The sequence below is a fragment of the Aplysia californica genome, unplaced genomic scaffold (genome assembly GCF_000002075.1).
Source record: "Aplysia californica isolate F4 #8 unplaced genomic scaffold, AplCal3.0 scaffold00698, whole genome shotgun sequence".
Taxonomy (NCBI): domain Eukaryota; kingdom Metazoa; phylum Mollusca; class Gastropoda; order Aplysiida; family Aplysiidae; genus Aplysia; species Aplysia californica.
In genome coordinates this window covers 358,155-369,083 of record NW_004797968.1, presented here as the reverse complement: position 1 = coordinate 369,083, position 10,929 = coordinate 358,155, and the positions used below count along the sequence as shown (strand labels likewise).

The following is a 10,929-nucleotide window of genomic DNA, read 5'->3' as shown; positions in this document are numbered from 1 at the left end:
GTGTGTGTGTGTGTGTGTACACGTTGTGAAACACCAAACCAATGTGCCAGGATCTGGACAATAAAGATGAATCTTATCTTATTTGGACCAATATATTGAATGGAAATATAAGATCATGACTAAGTGAGGGTTATTTTAGTTTCCAACAACAATAGAAAAAGGCAGTCAAATTTGTCTAACAAACCTTCGTAGTTGGTATGTGTGGATAATCTAGTCAATTTGTTAGTGTTCACACACTAAATTGACTGCATGCACTGTATTGTTTCTGGGGAAACTGAGAATCTTTCTCAGTGTTCTGTGATCTACTGAGGTGATAGAACTTGCTGTTGAATAGTTTGATGCACTACACAGATGCTATTTATTATTATAGTATTATACATTGCTTTCCACAGATTTGCACCAGCATTGAGCAGGATCTGATTCCCACGCTGGCAAAGAGTCCACCAGATGTAGAGGCCCTTCGTTTGTACATAATGCTGCCTGAGTGCCACTTTTTTGACCAGCCCAAGCTGTACAGATCTATCATCTGTCCATTCGCCAATGCCTTTCTGTCCATGGATCCTGTCGCTCAAAAAGTCTTGTGTAAGGTTTATAATTGGCAGTTTGGCTAGCCTTCATGCCACTTTTTAGCTTATAAGAAATGGTCAGTATTCTGCTTTTCCTTCTACCATTTCCTTTAGAATTCTGATGATTTGTTCTCTAGAAGCACTGAAATTATAATTGTTACCCCAGGATAGTGTGATTACTATATGATACTGTCTATTATGTTTTACCTGAAGTCACAAGGTGCTGAAGTCAGTTTGAAAATGAAGCAGAAAGCATAGAGTAATATTAGAAGAGTAGTGGCTGCATTAAGTATTCAGCTGCAGCTGATGACCTTACTTTCATTTTGTGAGGAACCCATTGAATGGATTTTAGTGTACATTAGTGGGCTTTTTTTTTTTTATTATGTATAATATTTTTTAAAGGGTGAGTGTCTCTACCAAAGTGGTGTGCTCTTTTCCTGGAATCATTAACTTTCTCATCATTTTGTTAGAAATAACAATTTATTTGTTTAATTTATATTTCAGTTCACGTTGTTTGGTCAATGTCATTCAGGTGCTCTGTGTTATCTTCTTACAGATTCATGGTGGCAGTCAAACCAGCCGTCTTTCTTTAACAGACTTGTAGTTGTAAGTATACATTTTATCATGCAATCTGTGAAAGTGCAGAGAAACCTTGACATTTTAGGAGCATCAGTGGGTAGATGGTGGGTGTTTTTGTAAGGTCTGGTTATCCTGCTTTAACTCACTGACTGCGGTTCCCGTCACTGGTATGGGGCGGGCAGCCGGTTCGCAGGTACGGATCCTGTACCCCCGATGGGGTGGACTTGGCGATTTTATTCCGTATCTTGTGCTCCCGTCACATGTATGGGAACGGACTCCAGTGCTAGTTTTGCCACTTGTTTCGTTTCGTGCCGAGTTTGGCAAGTTTTGTTGTAATTGTTTAAGTATTTGAAGGTGAAGGACAGTCACTTCATCTGGGGTTGACCTGACCAGAACTCTCGCTTTGTTTTTTCTATACAGCTGATAGTAATCTGACAGTCACGTCGAAGTAACGTCGCATGAACAAGAATCACATCATTTCGCTGTTTTCGATACTTCTGTTCGTTTTGTTGTTCTAGTGACTCAGGATATGATGGGTCTGATTGTTAGGACCCTGGATATGTACCCGAACACGGCCAGAGTCGTAGTTTTAGGGCTAGATCTAGATCTAGCAGTAGCACTAGTACTGGTGTTGTTGTTCGCGCAATGAAATCACAGCTTCGTTCCCTACATCTGTCTCGTGTAATTCAGTGTATGGGTCTGAATAAACGCAGACCAGCTTTTATATTTTCACCAAACACTCACACATGGATGCAAATCAAAACAGAACACTTTGAACTTTAATTTTTGTTGTTGTTGTGAACTTCATAGCCTACTATCTGTCATGTCTCTGGAAATTTTTCAAAAAATCTAATTCATGCCAGTTTTGAAACAATCATAAGAATTTAAGTATTAGACCTAGATAACTTAATTTTTTTGTATTAGATTAAGTTTAAATGTAAATTTACTGTGTCAAAAAATAATTACAATAGAATAGGGTAATTCTGAGAGTTGTGGTGTTTTGAAATACCCCCAAAATGCCAGTACTCAGCGCTTGTGACTGGTGAAAGGGGCCAGTAGTCAGTGAGTTAAAAAAAAAGTGATAGTGGTATTCTTCCCTGCTTGGAGTAGAAGTGTGGCAACTCTATCTGACTTGCCTTGAAATAATGTCTTGTTGACCCACCTTGAATTCTTGGCCCTTTGAGCAACAGTTTAAATAATAATATAATTGTTGTAACTTTATGTTCATTGTGTTGTAATGCATCAGTGGTTTCCCACTGGCTTTTTTAACAGAAAAGTGTAATGTAATGGTTGGTATGAACTATTTGGTAAACACAACTTTTCAAACTTGATTGGAGGTTAACTTTAGTGGCAGTGACACTTTATAATTTGTTATGTTCAATTTATTTTTTTTCAAAAGGATTTGTGTTTAAGTATGTGAAAGAAGATGATTGCTTATGGTTAAAGGCGCATGAGTGAGAGATTTTTGTTTTGTTTGTTCTTTCTTCTTATATTCTTAACACCTGTGCCATTTTATTGCATTATAATCTGTCGTCTTTATGTTACTATTTCATTCTCAGATTTATAAAGGTTGTTTAGAATATTTGCTTCAGTTGCCAGACACAACTGATCCATTAGAGGTGAGTGCTGCTTTTGAAGTTGATGATGGGGACTTAAGTGCTCTTTAGCATTTACAAAAAAATACTTACACTTTGTGTGAACATTTGAGTGAATAGAAGAGGTAAACATTTGTTGGGACCCATATTTTTCTGGCCATAATATTGTTATCGAAACATGTACTTGTTTGTTCTAGTATTAGGGTTAGTAGAAGTCTGGCATGTGTAATTTAGGAATTTTTCTTTGTAATTTATAATGGTAAAAACCCCAGTCATTTATTTACTTTTACAGAAACATCTGTGTGAAACTCATGCTCTTCAGGCTAAAAAGTATGTCTGCTGTAACTGTTTATTGATGCCTTGGTATTTTTTTGACATTGTCTTCACGAGAACAGTTATGGAATGAGTAAATTACGTTGAGCCAAGTGTGCACTGTGTTCTGAGTACTATGAGGGATGTCCCAGAATTAACAAGAAAATAGGTATAAATTGAAAAGTCATCAGTGAGATGCAACTGACACAGTTATATGAGTTAGTTGGCTAAACATTCTCATCTCTGTATTTCTCAATGTAGTCTCCATGAACAGTCAAGTATTTTGCCATCCCTGCATGAGTAAATGTATACTTTCCCTGTAGAATTTTGCTTTGTGTGACCAAAGCCAATTTCTGATGTACTACAAGGTTTGTGTCATCAGTGAGTTTCTTCTCAGATATATATTTTTGAGCTGGTCCAAACAAATGGAAGTCTGAAGAGACAAGATCAGGACTGTAATCCAAAACTTCATTAGGCTCTTGGAAGTCACCAGTCAGCCCAGGCCACGTGTTGTCATGTGCATTTTGCCAGCATCGTTCCAACAATGCTCTGAAAACATTAATGTGCTGTGCCTTTTGGTCATCTGCCAAGTGTTTTCGAATCCACTGAGCTGACAATTATCTGTATCCCAGCTCATTATAAGATAATTCTGTGAACTGATGACTCAGAAAGTTTTAGGGCATCAGCAATTCAGAACCTCCTATTATCACAAATGAGTTTTTCAATGCTTTCAGCATTTTTGCTCTGTTAGCAGACAGATGACAGCCTCTTACTTGCTCATCCTGTAAATTTGTATTCCCCTCTTTTAAATAAATGGTGCCCTTGGTAGACCTTTTACGTTTAAAAAAAATTATTCCTGAAAGTATTTTTTATTTCTGCCTGAATTTCAGTGGGTTTTTTCCCAAGTGTGTGAAGAAACCGAATTACAATATATTGACTGTCATTTTTGTTGTGGGGTAGTAAAAGGATTGCATTCATTTTGTTCATTGTAATACTGCACCCGGGTGAGAATTTTTTTGAACTAAGCTACTAAAATTTGTGATAGAATTTAAAAAAGTATTAGTTTATTTAAATATAACCATTTTCCTGTTAATTCTTGGATGGCCCTTGTCTATGAAGGATTTACAGTGCACATCGGATTTATTTGGTTAGTGAATAGATATAAACATAATCACTAGCTGTAATAGCAGAATTCTCAATCCTCACAGGTTAGCAGGAGGAAAAGTGGGCTGTTTTCATGCATGGAAATGTTGCAGAAGCTGAATGCCGTAAGTTGTTGTGTTGTGAATACTTGTTTGTATGTTCTTGTCTTCTCAAAGTTTATTGTTTTTGTTTTGTGTTCTGTTTATTTAATATTATAAACATTTTTTTTGAGAGCTGTAATGAATTTATACTGTCCATGTATTCAATAATAGGCATATACAGCAAAAATTATAATGTTCTGACATATTTTCTTATTTTCTTTGATGTTACCCAAAAGCAGGTCTAAAAAATAATAGCAGCATACATCAAAACCTAAAAAAGTTTACCCTTTTTTTATCACACATGCGTATGAAACAGTCCAACAGATGGGTGAGAGTATTTTAAAGACTCATGTGGAAATGCCAAGACAGTCTTGGGGAAAAAAAATCTACAAGCTTACACTGAAATGTGTGGGGCAGAGTAGTGTTGCTGTCTCTAAAACGAGCAATTTTTTGGCCAGGTTATTGTAAATTATATATTTTAGTGATCCAGTGTATGCACCTAAAGGGCGGTTTTTAACCTTTTTGCTTCATGGCGCTCCACGTGGCGCGCGCTATTTCACAACCTTTCACGACGCTGGTCGCCACCCTGGATTCACGTACTTGTGCATGTAACAAAACGTTTGCTTTTTTGATTTTTACTTTCAAAATAAAAAAAAAAGTATTCAGATACCATTTTGGAATTTCTTCTTGCTGTCAGAAGTTGAGTTGCTTGAACACTTTTTGATTTACAGGCGAATTTCTGAGGTCACTTTTGAGAGCTTTCCCGAGACGCTTTACATGTATATGCTGAAAGTTATGGCGCTTAGACCGATGCTGAGAAGAGTCACTCTCAAAGGAGTCATGAGATTCTATATCCTTAGAAAGGACCGATGATGAAGATGATTTTGAAAGGATGAGGTTGCTATGCCGGTAGACGATACTGCATATCCGTTAAATTTTGCCGAAGAAGTAACCAGTAGTGAATTGAGTATACGTGAGATTTAGAATGCATAGACACTGATGATGAGAGGATGGACGATAGAATTGACCGGTTGTTGAAATTACGGTATGGCGATGGATATGCTGTAGAGCTGTAAAGGAGAGTATGGAAAGACAACAAAATGAACGAGAATAAGTAGAGGGATTAGAATATAAAATGCTGTCGGCTTGAAACACAAACAACTTTCCCCGCGTTTCTCAGTTTACTGGTATTCGGTAGAATCAAAGTCTCACAACCCAAACAACCGTTTGCATTAGATATTTTCTGGCTGGTCATAACAAAGACATTGATAAACTTTTATAAAACTAATACAAAACGATAAGATGGGAAAGGGACCCATGGCAAGGATCGGCAAACCTTGGCAAGTAGTTTACGTTGCAAAACCAGGATGCCAGGAAACCAGGTAATCGTGTAAAAATGGAATGATTCTTTGTTATGTGTTTTCTTTCACATGGGTATGGTCAAGATACTGACTCTCTGCAACCACTGACCTTGAAGCCCAGGCTTGCTCTCACGTAAAGAAAAGGGTTCTTGACAGTTCTCTCTTCTCGTTTCATATGTCAAACTACATAGCAGCAGTGCACTACGGAGAGTTTTATGAGGACTTTTAAAAGATGAAGCCATTTAATTTATCACAAATCTACCAAAGAACTTTGTTTTTAAACTTGTGAAAACCATAACAGGACTTTGTTTTGAAGAAACCATGGTGTATTTCAAGGGCCGTTCCCGATCCAAGGTTTATCTGAAGGATAAAGCCGCCAATGAAGGATTCAAACTAAGTGAAGTTTGTGAGAGAAAAGAAGGGTACGTCTCTGTTATCTAGTGATGTACTGTGTCAAAAGACGAATCAGCGTTTACCCGTAAGTGTAACTGTAAGTTTGATGATGCCACTCTTAAAAAGGGTCAGCGGCCCCATATTGATCTCTCACTCGCAAAATTCTACCAAATCAGGTAGAATCCCCCCCCCCCAGGAGATTCTAGTTTTTCCTGATCTGAAAATTTTAGCTTTGCTGATGTTCTCCGCGAGGTAATTAGTTGCTTCCCTTAGTTAAATAAAAACTAAACAAAACAAAACAAAATAAAGAACCACTTTGGAATGTTTTAAGTTTGAAGGCTCTAGGAAAGCGGAATCTTAGAAAGTGTTGGAAGTGTATAAATCAACCCTGCTGTTGAATAGGTGCAGGTGTTTTGACTCAGGACTCCCTCAACATACTGCTCAATGCTACAAACAGCTCAGTGGTTGAGTGTATAATGGCATCATAAACATGAAATGGTATTTATTCGCATACTTTTTTTGCTATGAAATCAAAACTTGAATCTGCTTATGCCATCTTAAGGGAAAGAAACGAAAAGCTGAAGAGGCCTACGGGCTCGGCTGTAATTTGTTTTATACGACAAACACACAAAATGGCTCGCTTTCTAATTGGCCGCAGAAACTTAACAGAAATTGTTTCCCTCCTAGACTAAAGAGAATTAGACAGTTTTGCTTTCTCTGTGAATTGCCTTATTTAGTGAGTTTTGAAAGTGGAACTATCATTGGGACAAGTACAGGTGCCCAAAATGGGCTACGCAAGAAGGCTCTTTTTCTCCAAAACTTGACCTGTTTGATATTGCAATTAAACTCCATTATTACTGGTTCCCTTCCGAATTGAAAAGAACTTATTGTACCCTGAGTAGAGGCTTTGGGGTGCCACCTATAACATTCCTTTGAATCAGACTATAGCACTGAAGGCTTTCCAGTAAACTCAGTTGCACTGTTTGTTCTTCAATATTTTTTTGTTCTGTTCCCATTTCTTCTCTCCTACACTAATCTTTGCAAAATGGTAATTTCAAGACCAGACTTGTTTAGTAATATGACCATTCCCGATTCCCTTTCTTTGCTGTGGTTTGAAGATCTTCATGGGGCTTACGTTTGATTGAATGGTTAGCGAGAAGCTATACCAAAGAAAGCACAGATGTCAGGAACATGCAGGAAAAAACGGGATTGACAAGCCCACAGAGAGAGAGAGAGAGAGAGAGAGAGAGAGAGAGAGAGAGAGAGAGAGAGAGAGACAGAGAGAGAGAGAGAGAGAGAGAGAGGGGGAGAGGGAGAGAGAGAAAGAGGAAAAGAGGGAGAGAGAGAGAGAGGTTAAGAGGGAGAGAGAGAGAGACAGAGAGAGAGAAAATGTTTCTCTTTCAACTTTTCAAATGCTGGAACTTCAAGGAACATAAGGTAGGTTTTGAAGAGAGGAGAAACACTTTTTTGTTATTGACTTAATCAAAACATGTCCGGCGTAGATAATTCAGGTGAACAAATTTCATACGTTTCCTTTTGCCTTTTTTTTTTGGTAAATGACTTACAGCGCTGGCAGCTGCACAAGGTCATGGGCACACAGGATACAATTTCAGTTTTGTAGGAATTAATTATGAATCTCACCCAGGAAGCGGTCGCAGCCTACTCTTATTAATTTTAGGATCACCAATGGATCTTTAATGGGCACAACCTGCACATGTGACTCCCGAGATTTTTTCATCCTTATCCAAGAAGACTAGATGTTAGATCTTACCTACCCTGCGATCATGAGGATATGACCACCGTGATAAAAAGGAGAAGATGGAAATGGATTGGCCTTGTTCTGAGAAGAGAACCAGACTATTGTAAAGACTGCACTCCACTGGATACCCAAAGGACATCAAAAGAGGGGCAGACCCAAAGTGACCCGGAGACGCAGAGTCTAAAATGAAGTCCTGGAACCATTCGTGGGGGACGTTGACCAAGATGGCCCAAAACAGACAGAGCTGGAGATCCTTTGTTGCTGCCCTAAACGCCCGATGGCGTAATGGGTAGTAAGTAAGTAAGTACCCTGCGATCATGGGTGTGGCTGAAAGTCAGCAGTAAAAAGGAGCCAAGGAGAAGCTGTAGAAAGTCAGCAGGAAGAGTCCAGAAGAGGAGGCAAAGGGGTAGAGTGGGGATAAGGCAGAAAGAGAAGACAAAATTAGACGTAAGAACATGATCAGAGAACAGGAAAGAAGGTGAAAAGATAACTTTTTTTTCAGAGAAGAACATTTTCCCTATCTGCCAGGTTTCAAACCTGGGACCTACAGAATGAGAGGCGAACACCTTACTTCTAGACTATGAGAACCCGCATTTTCCTTCAGTCGAAAGTTGATGAAGTGTTGGAACCACTTGGTAACATCTAGACTTATTCTTGAGAAAACACCCAGCAGGAACAGACGGCCAATGTTGTCAAGAAACTGGCCCTCAATCTGGTGGATGTAGTCATGGGGCCCAGTAAATCTGGCACTATTAGTCTGTAACATTCCTGACTATGAGAGAAGCACGCTCTCAAAGAGTGTCAGTAAGCTGAAAACAACACCACGGATACAGAACCTTTAGGCGGCAGTAGGAAATGTGCACATGAAAGGCGTGCAGAGCTGGGATGTCAGCAGTACAGTGAACAGAAAATGCCGAAAGAAAATGATATTGCACTAGGGCTCCAACTGCAAAGTCGCATTCTTTCCTGGCTGTTTTTAGGTGTGCACTCAACTCTGAACTGAAAGAAGCTGCTGACTCAACCGATCCTTGAGTATACTGAGCTGTTCATACAGCTGCTCACAACAGCACATTTTTCACTCGTTAGGTTGAATTTTCTGATAAATTGAGTAGAATTATATTTATCATGGATCACGCCTGTCTGAACAGGCATTAAGATCATTGAAGAGACACTATTGAACTCTTAAGTGTGTATATTGGGGTGTAAAATTTGTTTTGAAAACTTTTCCTTTTTTCAGCCTCATACATTCTTTTGTACAGTTGACGACTTTTGTCAAAGAAAGTGCATGTGATCCTAAAAATTGTGTTTGTTTTGACAAAGATTTGAACTTTATTTTGACACCAAATACAAACGTCTATGATTTAAAACCGTTGAGATATATTTCTTTGAAAATACCCTAAAATTGCGAGTTTCCAGGGAACAGTGCACATAAAATAATGGCGCTCTTAGGGAATGTGCACCGTGAAAGCTGCATAATGCGAAAACGTTAAAAAGTTGTTTTTGTTTAGTCACTGGCCTACCTGACCTCTTGCAAAGTTTTATGTGTGTTGGCAAAGTATTAAATGAGCTAGAATTTTTTTTTTTTTAAAAGGGCAGACTGATAGAACCATCTATAAGTCCTACTTCTTTGCTGTCTCTTTGTGGCTTTTGTCAGCAATATTTTGCTTTTTCCCAACACTCAATGACGGAATTTGTTACTGGCTTCTCTTATACTCAAATCAAATTACATGAATTATTATCAATCTGACTTGTCCCTCTCTGTTCAGGTTAATGAAGAAAATCACCAGATCATCCCGTACCACAAGTTCTATGTGCCCGAGTTGAAAGAGCGAGTGAACATCAAAGAGGACTACATCAGATGGGTGCAGCACACGCAACGTCGCACTCAGGTGGGGGGGTTTTGCTGTCCAGGCTTTGATTGAGCTCGCAATGTTTGGTTTGCACATTTTCTGCAGTCATTTTTCGGCACACTTTTTTTAGTCTTTGCATATATTCATTCATTACTAACTCTTAAGTGCGCTGCAGTGTCCGAGGCCATGAACTCTTCCCATCTTCCCCCATTTTTGTTCTAGAGGAAGATGGATCCATTCATCTTGAATTAACACAACCTTTGGAATTTTTTTTTCAATGAGTTGTTTTTTAAAAGTAAAACTTATTGCAAGCTACTCTTTTTCTGTACCTACAATGACATAAGTGTCGTCAGCTTATTCACATTTATGTGTGCAGAATTTGATTTTTTGAAGTATATTTGTTCAAAATTGCTTCTGCTTTAAAGGGATGTTCTCTCTACAAATGTTCCCTAGCCGTGCGCAGTTGTGGCCTCATCAACTTTCTTATAGTTTTCCTTTCTCCGAAGGTCATAATTCCGGACTGAAATGTTCCCCTTTAGTATCTCTAAGTTGTGGCTTTCTTGTTCGGAAGAAATTCTTAGATGTTGTATGTACAGTGCAGTAATAATAATGCTTTGATGCAGTCGCATAATGTTTAATAAGTGTAGGCTCTGATGTTTCTGCAGCTGACAAATTCAAGATGTATTTTCTTTATAGTGATTTGGCTCACGTCAAGGTTTTAGGAAGTGTAACATTTTCTTTTTTGCAATTACGCCTATAGCTCATTAATTTATAATAAGTAGATAGAAAAGTCAATGTCTACAACTATTTTGGATTAAAAGAATCGATAGATTTTTCGCCTTCCTGTTTCATCGCTTGTTCGCTTAATTAACTCTTTCATTGTCAAATAGTTTGTGCAAGGCCAGTATGTTTCATATTGAATATGAGGTTGGGAGAGGCCAGTGTCTGGACTTGTTTCTTCCCTGAAATCAAAACTGACTCTTGTGTTCCAACAAAAATGTGTAAATGAGAGTTGTTGTAAATAGTTCCCGTTAAAAAAATAAAAGGAATAAAGGATAGATTACCCTATATTTAATAGACCATGGTTTAGCACAAAACATGACTCTGTATGTCAAGGATTTATAGGTGATTGGCACTGAGAGAATTAAGAATAGATGTATTCCTCTTGCTGTCTGGAGTTTTCTGGATTTAGCTTTACATAATTTCTTGAGTGTCATAGTTTTCTTTTCTTGCAGATTGCAATGAGTGTTTTCTACCTTTGTTGTAGTTA

The 10,929-nt window shown here is 38.3% G+C and overlaps 1 protein-coding gene across 1 annotated transcript in view; it reads left to right on the top strand.

Annotated features, from left to right (window-relative positions):
* LOC101862833 (probable E3 ubiquitin-protein ligase HERC4) overlaps window positions 1-10,929 on the top strand; it is a gene marked incomplete at its 5' end in the record, with an annotated part of 62,503 nt that overhangs the window by 22,492 nt on the left and 29,082 nt on the right. Inside the window, 5 exon segments of the mRNA XM_005108543.3 lie at window positions 393-582; window positions 1,123-1,172; window positions 2,705-2,764; window positions 4,261-4,320; window positions 9,576-9,698. Of these exon segments, the coding sequence (XP_005108600.1) occupies window positions 393-582; window positions 1,123-1,172; window positions 2,705-2,764; window positions 4,261-4,320; window positions 9,576-9,698 (483 nt within the window).